The following is a 16,469-nucleotide window of genomic DNA, read 5'->3' on the forward strand; positions in this document are numbered from 1 at the left end:
TCTACTTTGGTTATTGGTTGTTGAATTATTTATTTATTTTATAAATTGATAAACAAATTTAAAAATTGTGAAGAACCTGTATAAATTGTATATATTTGTATGGTATTGTATGTTATTTCAAGAAAAAAAACTAATAAAAATCTTATTTCCAAAAAAAAAAAATAATAATAATAATCTGGGGTCTTATCCAGCATTTGCTTTACACAGCAAATGACCTTCCAGCTGCAACCCATCACTGGGAAACACACACACACACACACATATATATACACACACACAGGGATGATATAATACATAATATTAGTTAGATTTGCACGGACGGATGTCAACACAGACTTTTAAATAAATGAATTCATTCATTTTCTTTTCGGCTTAGACTCTTTATTAATCCAGGGTCGCCACAACGGAATGAACCACCAACTTATCCAGCAATTTTTTTATGGAGCGGATGCCCTTCCAGCTGCAACCCATCGCTGGGAAATAAATGAATAAATAACATCTGTAATTTGTTCTCGGGATCCACATTGTAATCTCGTATTGCAAGACTGTAACTTTTTTAACTTAAAAGAAAAAAAACAGCTCTCACTCATCAAAAGCAGTGCAAAAGTTGTGAACAAACCTCTGCTTGTTTATATTTCCAACAAACTCTATTGACTTTTATTGTGCCTCTGACCGGCACGAGTCTGTTTCCCGCGTATGTTTACACCTAAACCCACTGTCTTTGAAATAACACGCGTATAATGTAATCATGACGCACAGTTGGGGGCTCCTGGCGCTCTGATTGGCTCGCCGCCCCCTCGCGACGCCCCGTTGGTCGCGCGCATTGATAGACGCGAGCTGAAGTGCTGCAGTCAGATCACATTCAGAGCGCCAAACACACGCAAGTACACGCAAACACTATGGGAAATTCGTCTCGCTTCAGGTGTGTCGCTTTATTTCTTATTTTATTACACCAGACGTCGGGATTCTGGCTATTTAATGTTATCTTCCCTCCGACGGCCAAACCTCGCGTCATAAATAACAGCACTCCTCCACTTATCATTGGTAAGACAACTTAAATGTGCAGTTCGCAGTTTTTTTGTAAAGATTTTGTGATAATGTTCCTTGGTTCATTCATTTCTTTCGGTTTAAAATGCTAAGCTAGAGAAGATAAGATACTGACAGCAAGTGCACTTTATAGACTAGTTTAAATCCATATTTCTTTGTAGGCTCATCTTTGATAAGAGGTGTATTTGTTAAATATTTGACCTCTTTTTCTGAACAGTTCCTGGAAATTTGGGTAACCGCCTGGAGGCCAAAATTGACAAGCCCACACTGGTGCACTGGATGTGCTACAAGAAAAGCGAGGACTGGTTTCCTCTGTGGATTGACCTGAACATGTTCATGCCCATTGGAGTAGACTGCTGGATTGATAACATAAGGCGAGTTCACTGTGCAAACAAATTTGACCTGAATAACGCATCCCTGCTCACTTAAAAATACAGTTAAAGTCATAATTATTAGCCCCCCTGTTTATTTTTTCCTCATTTTCTGTTTAACGGAGAGATTTTTTTCAACACATTTCTAAACATAATAGTTTTAATAACTCATTTCAAATAACTGATTCTTATTTTATCTTTGCCATGATGACAGTAAATAATATTTGACTAGATATTTTTCAAGACACTTCGATACAGCTTAAAGTGACATTTAAAGGCTTAACTACGTTAATTAAGTTAACTAGGCAGGTTAGGGTAATTAGGCAAGTTATTGTATAACGATGGTTTGTTCTGTAGACTATCGAAGAAAATATGTAGCTGAAAGGGGCTAATAATTTTGACCCTAAAATGGTTTTAAAAAAATTAAAAACTGCTTTTATTCTATCCGAAATAAAACAAATAAGACTTTCTCCAGAAGAAAAAATATTATCAGACATACTGTGAAAATTTCCTTGCTCTGTTAAACATCATTTGGGAAATAATTAAAAAAGAAAAGAAAATCAAAGGGGGGCTTTGAATAATATATTATTATGATTATTATTATTATGAAATATATTATTCACATGTATTATTCATTTAGTTAAAAATGTATATATTTGTATAGATGTAATCTTAATTCATAAATTTTATCATTATATATCACTTGTATTGCATAAATATTATATTATATATTACTTAATTCTGAAAATATTAATTCATAAGAACTATTGAATTCATCCTTGAAATAAAAATACATATTAAAAGTAATTAGAATGAATTATTTTATTTATTATTAATTAATTATAGTTATTATTATCGTTATTTTACCTCATGCAATCTTAAATAGGCCAAATAAATAAAAAAATACTGAATTGTAAATAAATAAAATGTAATTAATAAAAATATTTATTAATAATTATAGATTTTAAATTATTTTTACTTTTGTATATTTGATATTATTTATCATTATTAATAAGTTATAATAAAATATAAATAATGTGCTTAAGTTGTGTTTTTTTTAGTACATCAAGTTAAAATGAAAAAAATATTAATTGATATCTAATACAAAATAATAGGCAGTACAAATTTCCTTATTGTGACAGGCTTATTTGTTTTTTTATTTATTATTATATAATACTGATTATCGATATGTCATGTATTAACTATGAATGTTATTAAGGAATATTTTAATTAAATTTAAAGTGTTATTAATTATTTTATAATTAATATATTATAAAATTAATATATTTTGTAATTTTTGTTTTTGTTTTTATTAGATTTTATATTTTAAATGTCTGTGTAGTTTTATTTTACTATTATTATTATTATTACAAATTGTTAATATTGTAATTATTATACATTAATATTATTTAGCTTTATATCCTTGATGACTAATTGAACCAAAATAAGCCATAATACCTTTATTTAATTTCAAATAATGTCATAATAATAAAATAATTTTAAAAAATTCATAATGGTTAAGTTCACTATACAATAACCCTGATATATAGCCCTGTTTTTATGCATGGAATGTAATATTTCAACAGCCCTCTTAGTTTTATACAAACTTACAGCTCCGTATTTCACCTCACCGACCTTTTGTCTATTGTTTCTGGAAGATACTCAAAGGCTGATGTCATATGGACTGTCCAGTGTATCATAATCAATATTAGCAGCTGTAGTACTGTCCTGTAGTGTTAAATGAGGCCATGAGAAGCTTAAACATCCTCAAAACAATACATTAAAATACAACTCTTGAATTTATTGGCTTAAACCTGACATGATTGTAACATCTGGGTGTTTTTGTGCAGAATTGTGTACAACAGAACCACTCGCAAGACGTCAAATGCGCCCGGGGTGGATGTCAGGGTTCCTGGATTTGGACAGACGCACCCGATTGAGTTTCTAGACTTAAACAAGCTGACCGGTGAGAATTAGGTTATATGATAGTGAAAGTTTACTCAAACAAATGTAAATTTACTCACCATTTTAAGTGATTTCATATCTTTATGAATCTTTTTTTTCTGCCAAACACAAAATAAGATGTTTTGAAAAATGTTGGAAACTGGTAGCCATTGATTTTCATAATAGGAAAAAAACATTATATGAAAGTCAATGGCTACCAGTTTCCAGCATTCTTCAAAATATCTTCTTTTGTGTTCAAGAAACTCAACCAGGTTTGGAGTAAGTAAAAGATGAGTAAATATTGATATAATTTTTATTTATGGGTGAACTATTCAACTATCCCTTTAAGATACGAGAGAAACATACTGTACAGTAAAATAAAAATCACAAAAGATGTACATTTCCTGTCTAGGTTACTTCCACACTATGGTTCAGCATCTGGTCAGCATTGGATATGTGCGAAACGAGACTGTCCGTGGGGCGCCGTATGACTGGAGAATCGCTCCGAGTAGGTGAAATCACAGATGACAACAATCATTTCACAACCACACAAAAACAAATAGTTGACTGTACAAGAGGACTAGCCAACTGTCCTGCATCTCCAACTCAAATCAAAAACATCTGATCCAACGAATCAAGGTCTGAAAATGACAGACGGGTGTGTTTGATTAGGACTGAAGCCAAACTGTGCAGGGCAATAAACTGCACCCACTGGAGTTTAAAAGTCCTGCTCTACGTCACTGACAGTTTTAACCAACATCTTTATTGTGTTTTCATATTAATGTACATAATATATATATATATATATATATATATATATATATATATATATATATAGAGAGAGAGAGAGAGAGAGAGAGAGAGAGAGAGAGAAAATTTGCATATTTAATAATATATTTTTTCATTTATTCATTTTCCTTCGGCTTAGTCCCTTTATTCATCAGGCATCTTATCTAGCATGTTTTACACAGAGGATGCCCTTCCAGCTGCAACCCAGTAGTGGGAAACACCATCATTCTCACACACACACACACACACACACACTATGAGCAATGTAGTTTATTCAATTCACCTATAGTGCATGTATTTGGAATGTGGGGGGAGACTGGAGCACTCAGAGGAAACCCACATGAACACAGGGAGAACATGCAAACCCCACACAGAAATGTCAACTGACCCAGCTGGGACTTGAACCAGCAACCTTCTTGCTGTGAGGTGACAGTGCTAACCACTGAGCCAAACATTTTTAAATCTAATAATGTTTGTCAACCAAATTGTGTTAGTGTTAGCAACATGCTAGCAAACATGCTAATTCCTTTGGGTCAAAGGCTAAACACGATTGTTTCTGACCATGCTAGAATTAGAAACATTTTTTGTAATATGCTAATTCATATGGCGCAGTGGGTAGCACAATCGCCTCACAGCAAGAAGGTTGCTGGTTCGAGACTCGGCTGGGTCAGTTGGCATTTCTGTGTGGAGTTTGCATGTTCTCCCCGTGTTGGTGTGGGTTTCCTCCAGGTGCTCCCATTTCCCCCACAAGTCCAAAGACGTGGTACAGGTGAATTGGGTGAGCTAAATTGTCTGTAGTGAATGAGTGTATGTGGACTGAGCCAACGTGGCACCCAGATAAAACTTGATATCCATTATAGACTAAAAGCAACAGAAAACAAATCAGTTTTAAGACAAGACTTGAACTCAGACAAAGCAAAAGCTGATTAATATATAGTGGAAGTTTGTTATACTGTGTGGAGCCGACCACTTCAAATGCTCGGTTTCCTCCAGATTTTAGTCCAGATTTGGGTGGAGCAGATCAGACAAATGGTGATTTGTTAATAAGTAATAGAATATTAAAGGGCACCTATGATGAAAATCATCTTTTGGGAGCTGTTTGGCAGAACTGTGTGTATGTGTAATGTGTCCACAGCATAGACTGTAAAATATATGGACGGAGTATCCGTGACGTCACCCATAGGTTTCTGAAGAGCGCAAAAGAAGCCACAAGTAGGCGCGGGCAACCGTCGCCATTTTGTTCGCGCGTCATCGCACCCACGGCGGGATACCAAACAAGGGCAAAGAGGCGGAGAGTGGGCGGAGCTTGCTTAGACCTGGCAGACAGACTTTACTGTGGGAGAAACGCTTGATACTTTATTACCTGCGACTCGTTTGTGTTCTGACCACATGTGCTTGGCTGTACACTATATCAATAAAGTGATTAGACTTTCAAAAACACTGTTGTAATACACAGAGCCACTAAACATTGTTCTTATGACGTTTTTCTACAGGAGAAAAACGCTAATTACTTCCAAACACTTCAGATATAGTCTGTGTTAGTAAATGCAAGACTATTGATGAAATCCAGCATAACACTGTATGACAACGATTCAGATGACTGTTTTATAGCCTACAGCTAATCTATCTGTCACATTCTGGAGTGCTCTACGGGTCTAAAGAAAAATATTAATGATAAATGATCTTAAATCAAACAAATACATTTATAGAGATGGTGTATAAGTATATAACTTTACTCACATGGGAAACGAGGCCACATGAATGGTTTGTGAGCACAATTAAGTGCACACAGCATCCCATATCATCTGATAATTGTAAGAAATAAGTCCAAAAGGCAGCTGACTGTGTAAAGCCACATAAAACAAAACAAAAATACGATGAATATGCCGAGATCAGTGGCTAATCTGCCGGATTCAGCTGAGGTGAAGTGACGGCGACCAGCGAGACCTAGCTGTCACTCAAGTGACCACGCCCTTAATTATGCAAACTTAATATAACCTAATATAAAGGAAACGGATGAGTTATAAAAAAATTCACCCCCCTCACAGTTGTCATGGAGGGTAATAATAGCTATATGAACCAAAATCGTTCTTTGTACCAGGCTGTAAACACCTTTTGTTCTGCTGTAAAGTTGGCCATTCTAACAGTAGGCTCAATTGCACTTTGCTCTATTATGGAGCCAGGACTAGCGGAATTTTGATGAATTGCAGTTTCAGTTACTTCCGTATTGGCCTCCCGAGGGAGAGCGGGAGGTTGCCGCTTGGTCCACAGTCATATTGTGGTGATATAATGACAATAAGTCTTTTTTTTTATTTCATGATGTTAAAATAGGATTCAAATCCCTCCCATTTTGAGGCCCAATGCAACGTGACTTAGGATTGTGGTTTTCCCCACCCACTGAATTGATTGACAGCCGTATATTAACATGTCTCCTTAGACATGTCACGCGTATAATAATATCAACAAGACAGGATGTGTGCAAAGCAACTGGGATTAAAAGATCTGTTCAGCTCTCTGTGATCATCAGCCATCATCAAATGTGATCAAGAGTGAGTTTTACAAGTTTAAAACATTTTTAAAACAGAGCATGTTTGAAATGAATTACAGCGATTTTACCGTCTTTACTTTATCACCACAGCTGCATCACAGTACAATTATAAAAGAAGACGCTTCAATCCCGGTTTGTGGACATTAAATCAGGTTTATTTTCTACATTAACATAACAGATGTTCATACAGCAGTGGAGATTAACCTGTATCCTGTCACATATGCCATGCAAAATTTTTCTTAATGATGTTTTGTAGAATGCAGACTGAAGCAATTTGGTCAAGGCCAAAGCCTGATACATTGTTGCACTCCTGGTCAGGAGTTAGAAAACCACAAGAAGATATTTTCTTTCCCACCAGAAATGTATCTTTCCTGGAATTTGGCATATACCTATTTGCTTTGCTTTAACTCTTGTCTGACTGAAGTCGTTTTAGCAGATTTCCATGACAAAAGTTAAACGCATGTGCTGTGTGTCCGCTGTGTGGTGCATGAACTTTGTAACGACATTGTGTGCGACACATCGTTCTCATCAACTCATTAACTCCACAACAAATACATTAAATAAAAAGGTAAAGTTCTTATTCATGTCTGTCACTGTGCTGTTTATCTGACGCAGCTGAGGTGGAGATTGAGGCACACTCTGACAGCCACGTGGGAACGGTGGGCGGGAACAACTAGCATTAAAGCCACAGGCAACAAAAACAGCTACATTGTGTTAAGAGCAGTAAATTTCAATATACTGAAAGGTAAAATAAATAATCTGATGGGTTTTTTAAGCTGAAACTTTACAGACATATTCTGGAGACACATAAGACTTATCATAAACCTTAAAAAAAAGCGTAAAATAGATGCCTTTAGAACTCAATCCTAAAAACTGATATGTAGACAATGTAGAGATCTTAGAGATCAATGTAGAGATGGGGGTGATCAGGTCATCTCATTTCCGGTTCATTTTAGAAATCTTTCTACAGAGTAGAAACTGTAGAACATTTTTACAGAAATGACTTCATTTTAGACAGACAGCAAAGATGGAAAAAGCTAGACCCGACATCTCCGCTTATCTGTTTGTCTTATTTAAGGCAGCCAATAACCAAAACACTTTGGGGATCATGGGGAGAGATAAATTGGTGCAATGATTCTGGGACAAGGTGATTGCTTGGATTGGATTCTAAGGGGTTAAAAACAATGACTTGAAGAAACGTTCTTGGCAATCCATGTTTTCATATCCTTTCATATCTTGTGCTGTCAGACTGCTTAGAGCGCACTTATCCTTTTTAGACACAAAAAAATACATTTGAATATAGTCAGCATAGGAGTGGAATGAGACATTACTTTCCCTAAAAATGGAGCCCAGAGGGAGAAGATCACAGAAAAGAAAAAGGACAGGAAATGACAGAAAAGGACAGGGGATATAATAGAGCCTTGAGGCACAGCACAAGAAAGAATGTGATGAGAAACGTCTTTATTTTACAGAAAGAGCATCTGTTTGTTAAAAAAAATATTTAAACCAACTTAAAACAGGCCTCCTTGACCCAACACAAGACTCCAGTCGTGCTAAAAGGATTGCATGATTGATGGTATCAAAAGCAGAGGACAGACCATTAGTAGGATAACAGAGTTTCTTGAATTTGTGGCCATATAGATATCATTAAAGAGCCGCTATTTTGCATTATAAAAGGTCATATTTTGGTTTTGGGGGTCTCCAACAACAGGCTGATATGCATGTTAGGTCAAAATTACACTTTCATTATCTTATAATATGCATTTATTTTTACCGAATGATCCCAACGACTCCCATATGTTAGCGATTCATTTGTCCCCAAACAACTCATTAGCACGAAGCTAATCTGCGACTGGTTTCAGCGCGAGACAATGCATTAAACACCAGCATATTACTCTACTCTTAACCCTAACCCTAAGTAATAACAACGACACACATTCAGTATTAATCCACACAGTAGCAAAAGTTGAACTGTTTTGAAAATTAACCGCTACGTGTATGAGGAACAGCTAATGGTGGCCATAGCTGGGCCGGTATAAGATTCTGATGGTATGATAACCTTGGATAAAAATGTTCACTGTTTCACGGTATTGTGATTACTGCTCTAAAATATATTCTTTTTAAATATCTGGGTAAAAACAATAACTTTTTTGCCACATTGAACATAATTTATTATATTTTAGGAAACATTTAAAATATTTTGGACCAGTAGCTTTTGATGTAGAGGTTTCATTTTCAGCTGAAGATACTGTTGCCCTAAAAACGAAATTAAATAGTTGTGAAAAACATGTAAAAAAAAAACCTTACATATACCTTAGGAACGGTATAACGGAAAACTTTGGCAGTTTGAAAACCTTGACTTTTCCAAACCATGGTAAACCTTGAAGCCTGTTATCTTCCCATGTCTAGCTATAGCAAATGGCAGAGGATCGCGAGTTTAAATCGGTAAAGGAAGACGCACGCGTCACGTTTTCATTGTGGTTTTGGACACAATATGTGAACAGCGCCATACAGATTTAACCTGAGAGATACAATACAAGCACTGATCTGTAATAGATAAGTCATTACAAGCCAAGCGAAATGATTTCAAGTTACAACACACAATTAAATACATATTTTGTAAACTACAGAAAACGAGACAACCATTTTAATCTCTTACATGATCTGGAGGAAGAAGAAACTGGTCCATATGAACTGTAACAGTTACTAACAAATCCTTGTCAAAGTCTGACAAAGTCCCGTCTCTGCTGCTCCTTGCTTTAATAGCAAACGGCCAGGGAATGAGAAAAACGACAGGAACAAACACAGCAATAGGTTGGCTATACTGTGGTATTGTTATGAAAATAAACCTTAACACTTTATTCCCCGTAGCCACATCTCCATCTGTCAGTGATCGTCATCTTCATGTCATGATCAGATCCCACACGCTCCGCTAGAGTCTGGAGGGGAAGCGCGTTCACGTTTTACCGGATCTGTAACTACATATTTGGTGATGTACCGTATCGACGTCTGCGTTCAAGCAAAAGATCTGGGCCCAAGACGATTCATTTATTCGACTCAGAGTCGACTTTTGTTAAACAATCAATAGTTTTAAACATGATTTTTTTTTAAAATGGTTTCAGACAAGAGGGTCTGAAGCTGTAAAAGCACAATTTCTTCCAATTTCTTAGATATATAAGTGGCATTTAATGGAATGCAGGTATCGAGTGAGGGTTTCTTTAGTATAGTTGTAACTGAAGCAGTTTTCAAGCTTGAGGGTATACTGCTGCTTCAAGTAAGGATTTGTTCAATAATGATGTATGCCAGGGACCAATAGTGTCAAATAATTGTCTTAAAGAAAGAGGGAGAAAAGTATCAAACTGGCTAAATGATACAGAGTATAGAAAAACCGGACTGGAAGAAGGCCATGTAGGGCCAGTGCATTCTTTTCATTCTGCAATGCCTGCATAGAGACCTGAAACTGGGCCCAAAAATACATTGTAATACACACTGTATTGTTACAATCCACAGACATGATAAAACAAGCTAATGTTGGCAAAAGTTAAACATGTATAAACAAGCTAAGCTATCAACATGTTAAATCTCTTTAGTAGTGTGCTAAAACACATTAGCAATGTTTTAAAATAAATTTGTCATGTAGCCAATGCATGCTACCAAAAAAAGTTAAACAAGCTAAGTATTAATTCATGCTAGCCAATTATTAAACATGCTGAATAGATGTCAGCAGCATCATAAGTCTTGCTAGCATATGGGGAAACATGATAGCTATGTGGTAAAACATGTTAAAACTTTCATTCAAGCAACATTTGAAACATGCTAGCTAAATGCTAAACATGGTAGAAACATGCTTTGACAATTTATGTTAGTCATGTGATAACAAATGCTAGAAACATGTACGTCAATACAACCGTAAATATGCTAATTTGTGTAAAAGCTATGTTATAAAACATGCCAGAAAATGCTAGTACCGTGTTAAAAAGTTAGCCATGTGGTAACAATGTTGAAAGCATCTTAAAACATGCTAGATACTGAATCAACTAAATGTGAATGTTTCTGTTTGGCACAACACAGATGAGCAGGAGGAGTATTTTTCACGTCTGAAGAGCTTGGTGGAAGAAATGCATGATGAGTACAAGCAGCCCGTCTACCTGCTGGGCCACAGCATGGGCAGCAACTACATCCTGTACTTCCTCAATCAGCAGACGCAGGACTGGAAAGACCACTACATCAAGGGCTTCATCTCTCTGGGGGCCCCTTGGGGAGGCGCTGTGAAGCCCCTCAGAGTCTTAGCATCAGGTGCAGAGAACATATAACTATATTCACTGATCAAATATACAGTGACTGGGAAACACCCATACACTCTTGCATTCACACACATACACTACGGCTAATTTAGCTTATTCAGTTCACCTATAGCACATGTCTTTGGACTGTGGGGCAAACCGGAGCACCTGGAGGAAACCCACGCAAACACTGGGAGAACATGCAAACTCCACGCAGATATGCCAACTGATGCAGCTGGGGCTCGAACCAATGACCGTCTTGCTGTGAGGCGATCATGCTACCCACTGCGCCATCGTGACGGCATAACCAAGTCATATGATAATAAATAATATTATTAATAATAAATAAATTATTAATTTAATAAAAATAAAATAATATCATTCGTGTGATGTCAAAGCTGAATCAGCATCACTGCATGGCACAAGATTCTTCAGAATTTTTAAATATTTAAAGACGGTTCTTAAATATTTCATATATTTATTAGGACATATACTTATCAATATACTCAGTTTTGTCAGACTGTTTTTAAAGCATCTTTGCTTGAGTTATTTATTCATATTTTATTTGACCTTTTGCTGTTTTTATTTTAAAAAGTATTAGTATTAGTTATATATTAAAACATTACTGCGGTGGCCGAGAGAGCTCAATGTACTGCAATTTAAGAAAACGTGCAATTACAAAACAAATTAAGAAAAGATCTTCATCCGTTTGACAGCACACGTGCTGCAAATCCTCACATCGCAAGCACATTTTTTTAAAACGCACTGGATTAATAAAACGTGCTTCATTTTCTCACAACACAACGGAAATGTTTCAAGGAGACCCTAAAACGTGACGGACCCAGCTATTTAGGTTTTGGTTATTTAGGCTAATAAATACTAAAGACACGGGAATCGGGATATTAAAACAAACAAACAAAAAAACTCACCTTTTAAAAATCACCTACAACTTCACTGAGCAATAGTCATGGCACAGCGGCGTCCGTCACGTTTTTGGGTCCCCTTGAAACATTTCCGTTGTGTTCCATTCTTTTTGCAAGTGTTGTGAGAAAATGCAGCGCGTTTTCGTAAATTGTTTGTGTTGTGTGAAAATGCAGCACGTTTCATTAATTTGATTGTGTTGTGGGAAAATCCAGCACGTTTCATTAATTTGATTGTGTTGTGGGAAAATGCAGCACGTTTCATTAATTTGTTTGTGTTGTGTGAAAATGCAGCACGTTTCATTCATTTGATTGTGTTGTGGGAAAATGCAGCACGTTTCATTAATTTGATTGTGTTGTGAGAAAATGCAGCACGTTTCATTCATTTGTTTGTGTTGTGTGAAAATGCAGCACGTTTCATTCATTTGTTTGTGTTGTGTGAAAATGCAGCACGTTTCATTCATTTGTTTGTGTTGTGTGAAAATGCAGCACATTTTTTAAAAATCTGTTTGCGTTGTGATGATTTGCAGCACGTGTTCTGTCAAACAGATGAAAATCTTTTCTCAATTCGCTGGTGTTTTTTGTAGTTGCACATGTTTTCTTAAATTGCATGTTAAGCTCTCTCATTACCATACATTATTGCTAAATAAAATAATTGATGTAATATTAAATACAAATTACCTAAAATGAGTTTATTAGTTGTGAATAATAAATGTTATGTCGGGTGAAATATTAATTAATTAATAATGTTTTTTGTGGCAATATAAATGTATTTAATGTCACATTTAAGAGAATCTTTACTTCTAGTTGTTCTAGTGGTTTTGCCACTGCACCCATGTTAAAAATATGTTAACAATAATACCATATACTGTCTAAAAAACAGTGTATTACTTCAAAATTATTTCATATTTTACTAAATATAGTTGTATATTTTATCATTTGCAAAATAAGGATTTAAAAACCGCAACCACTTTGTGGTGACGAAATCGGTTACGAAATCAGTGACAAAGAAGTCTATTTTTTACTTGTGTTGTTATATAGTTATTTATAGAGAGATAAATAGTGGGATATCTATCTATCTATCTATCTATCTATCTATCTATCTATCTCTCTATATATATATATATAGAGAGAGAGAGAGAGAGAGAGAGAAAGAGAGAGAGAGAGCGAGAGAGAGAGAGAAAGAGAGAGAGAGAGAGAGAGAGAAATACAGACGTTTTTAGTCCTTTTGTTACATGCTCTTGGTTATTTGGGTTTTAATTGCATTGCATTGTTCACATTTAATTTCATCAAATGTATTAACTATATGTATTTATTTGCTAAGTTAATCTAAAACACTGAATTTGTATACTATATTATTCTGTTTTCAAGGTGAAAATGACGGCATACCCTTCGTCTCCAACATAAAAATTCGTGAAGAGCAACGTATGACCACCACAAACCCGTGGATGATCCCTTCTGAGGAGGTATGGCCTAAAGACCACACCTTCATCTCCACCCCCTTTTTCAACTACACCAATCAAGACTACATGCAGTTCTTCAAGGACATCAACTTTGAGGACGGCTGGTACATGTGGGACGACACTAGAAACCTCACCGCCGGCCTGCCAACACCCGGAGTCGAGGTTTACTGCCTGTATGGGGTAGGACTTCCTACACCCGTTACATACATATACGACGAACAATTTCCGAACGCCGACCCCATAGATATTCTTTACGATGACGGAGACGATACCGTTGACAGCCGAAGCATGAGTCTTTGTAAACGCTGGATTGGGAAACAGGAGCAGGCTGTTCACGTGACCGAGTTCAGAGGCATGCCTCACTTGGACATGGTGTTTAATCACAAATCGCTCACAACGGTTCAGAGGATTCTAGAAGGAACGTACAGGGAGGAAAAGAACGTTGGTTTTGAACAGCCGTCGTCATTTAGTCTTGGTTTTGTCTGATTTTTTTTTTTATGTTATTATACTACCTGACAAAAGCCTTGTTGTCGATCCTAGTTGTAAGAGCAACAAATAATAACTTGACTTCTAGTTGTTCATTTGGAAAAGTGGCTGAAGATTTTTCAGATCAATCATCTATTGAACTGCATCCCAATCATCACAAATACTGCAGCAGACCTATTGGAACCGCATGGTCCCAAGATTCCCACAGAAATCAGACAAGTTTGTTAAAGAAAAAATCATGGTTTAGGGTTACATTCAGTATGGTGGTGTGCGAGAGATCTGCAGAGTGGATGGCAACATCAACAGCCTGAGGCATCAAGACATTTCTGCTGCCCATTACTTTACAAACCACAGGAGAGGGCAAATTGTTCAGCAGGATAGCGCTCCTCATACTTCAGCCTCCACATCAAAGTTCCTCAAAGCAAGGAAGGTCAAGGTGCTCCAGGATTGGCCAGCCCAGTGTCCAAACATGAACATTATTGAGCATGTTTGGGATCAGATCCAAAGAATCTTGATAAACTCTGGGAGTCCTGCAAGAACGCTTTCTTTGCCATTCCAGATGACTATTAATAAGTTATTTGAGTCATTGCAGAGATGTATGGATGCAGTCCTCCAAGCTCATGGGAGTCCACTACACCATGACTTTATATTCTATACTGTACATTATTTCTGTTAAGCAACAAGACTTTTGTCTAAGCAAAATCAGACCTTACTGTCCTAATTAAATAATTCAAAATCATGATCATATTTTATTTTTGTAAAATAAGCGTAAAGAGGCCTTTGCCTTTCTTATAAGCCACTTCTGATACCAGATTATCAACTAGAAGTCAAAATATTATTTGTTGTTCCTAAAACTTGGATAGGTGACAAGACTTTTGTCAGGTAGTGTACAACGTTGTGTACAAAAGTTTGTTTAGGAGGCTTAGTTCTACACAAAATGAAAATTTCGTCTTCTTCCATCTTGTCTCTGGGACTACTTTTTGACTTGTTTTGATTGGGTGTTTTTTTTTTTTACGAGGACCTGACAACCCTTTTTTAACCCATAAGAAGTCTATCTGTTCACCCAAGGACTGTTCCAAAACATTCATAAAGGGATCAGAAATATGTACATATGAATTAAATGGTTTTAAAGCAGGTTCAAGCTACACAATATCAGCCCGATAGTGGTACAAATAGTTAATGCAGGGCGTATAGCTACTTTGTAAATGTAAATAGAAGTCAAGTGCATGCATTTGGACAATGACCTGCATGTGCCAATTCTGGGATTCTTCATGATGTCCTGAAATAAATACTTTTGCACATACAAAATACCAAGTAAGCATGAGTAAGATATATCCTTAGAACACAGCCGTTAAACTCAATTCCTGGAGGGCCGCAGCTCTGCACAGTTTAATTCCAACCCTAATTAAACACATCTGATCAAATTAATTGAGTCCTTCAGGCTTGTTTGAAACCCACAGGTAAATGTGTTGGAACTAAACTGTGGGTGCAGGGTTGCGGCCCTCCAGGAACTGAGTTTGACACCCCTGCCTTAAAGGATAGGGCTAGTTCACCTAAAAATCTAATTTACTCAGCTTCCGCTTGTCCCAACCCCGGCTGAGTTTGTTCTGTTGAACACAAAAAAATCTATATTGGACAATGTTGAAAACGGTAGCTACTGGCTTCCATATTATATATATTTGTCCTACTATGGAAGTCAGTGGCTAGTGGTCTACAACATTTGTTTGTTTATGAAAATGATACTTTTGAAGCTTTCACATTTGGAAATACTGTTTTCCCATTTATTGAATAACTCACCCACCCAAATTTGAGCATGGGGGCATCTGGGGTATACATTAGTGCACAATGTACATGAACATGCCCCCTATACTGACACTGAGGAGAGGAAACTGTTAATAAAATCATTATTTTTGTTTTCTGTGAGCACAAAAGGTTTCTCTAAGCATGTTAATACTCCGACTGTACCACAGAAGGCATATGGTCTTTCAGCCTGATCTCACGATGAAACGTAACTATTTTAGTTTTATCCGTTTAGTGGCTAATTCGTACGAGTTGAGTCATACGAAAATGTACGATTTTAAAAAGGAGGCGTTTAAAATGTAAAGGCATTTGAAAAAGCTCACAAAAATAACAAAAACTTATATTAAATTAAAATTTATTCAATATAAAAAAATATTAAAAGTGATCTGAAAATAATTACAAATATATAACAATATATATGACAAAATATATATATAAATGTTTATAAATGTTTCATTAAAAAAGCATTAAAATGTAATTGATTTTGGCTTATTACCAAACGAACACTAAAATCAAAATGAATGACAATTATGTAGACATTTGGAAATACAAACTGAATAAAAAATATTAAAACTCTTCCGAAATTATGCAAATTTCTAGCAAGCATGAAGCTGTTTTGTTTTAGTGCCACTGAGATCCTGGTACCTTAAATTATGATTATTTTTTGGTGTCGTTGTTGCTATTCTAGTCACGGTTGAAATACATTTTCCTATCCAATTCACTAGTTTCGATAGTTTTTCAATGTAAACACACGCTTGACGGTACGTGTGGGACTGTTACACTGACTAGTTTATCTTGATTGATTTGTTGGCTGATAA

The 16,469-nt window shown here is 36.0% G+C and overlaps 1 protein-coding gene across 1 annotated transcript; it reads left to right on the forward strand.

The window, feature by feature from the left end:
* Positions 1-847: 847 nt before the first annotated feature.
* Positions 848-14,481, forward strand: lcat (lecithin-cholesterol acyltransferase). The gene is made up of 6 exons (XM_056452340.1): positions 848-1,044; positions 1,265-1,421; positions 3,269-3,384; positions 3,775-3,870; positions 10,771-10,995; positions 13,274-14,481. The coding sequence occupies exons 1-6, from the start codon at positions 900-902 to the stop codon at positions 13,849-13,851; spliced, it is 1,317 nt and encodes a 438-aa protein (XP_056308315.1). The 5' UTR covers positions 848-899; the 3' UTR covers positions 13,852-14,481.
* The last annotated feature ends 1,988 nt before the right edge of the window (positions 14,482-16,469 follow it).

This window comes from Danio aesculapii, chromosome 25 (genome assembly GCF_903798145.1).
Source record: "Danio aesculapii chromosome 25, fDanAes4.1, whole genome shotgun sequence".
In the NCBI taxonomy this organism is placed as follows: Eukaryota; Metazoa; Chordata; class Actinopteri; order Cypriniformes; family Danionidae; genus Danio; species Danio aesculapii.

Bases quoted from the DNA above. Each gene is read 5' to 3' on its own strand.
- lcat (XM_056452340.1), top strand. From the start codon at position 900: ATGGGAAATTCGTCTCGCTTCAGGTGTGTCGCTTTATTTCTTATTTTA. The intron at 1,422-3,268 runs GCGAGTTCACTG...GTTTTTGTGCAG, and splicing joins TGCTGGATTGATAACATAAG to AATTGTGTACAACAGAACCA. The intron at 3,871-10,770 runs GTAGGTGAAATC...GGCACAACACAG, and splicing joins TGACTGGAGAATCGCTCCGA to ATGAGCAGGAGGAGTATTTT.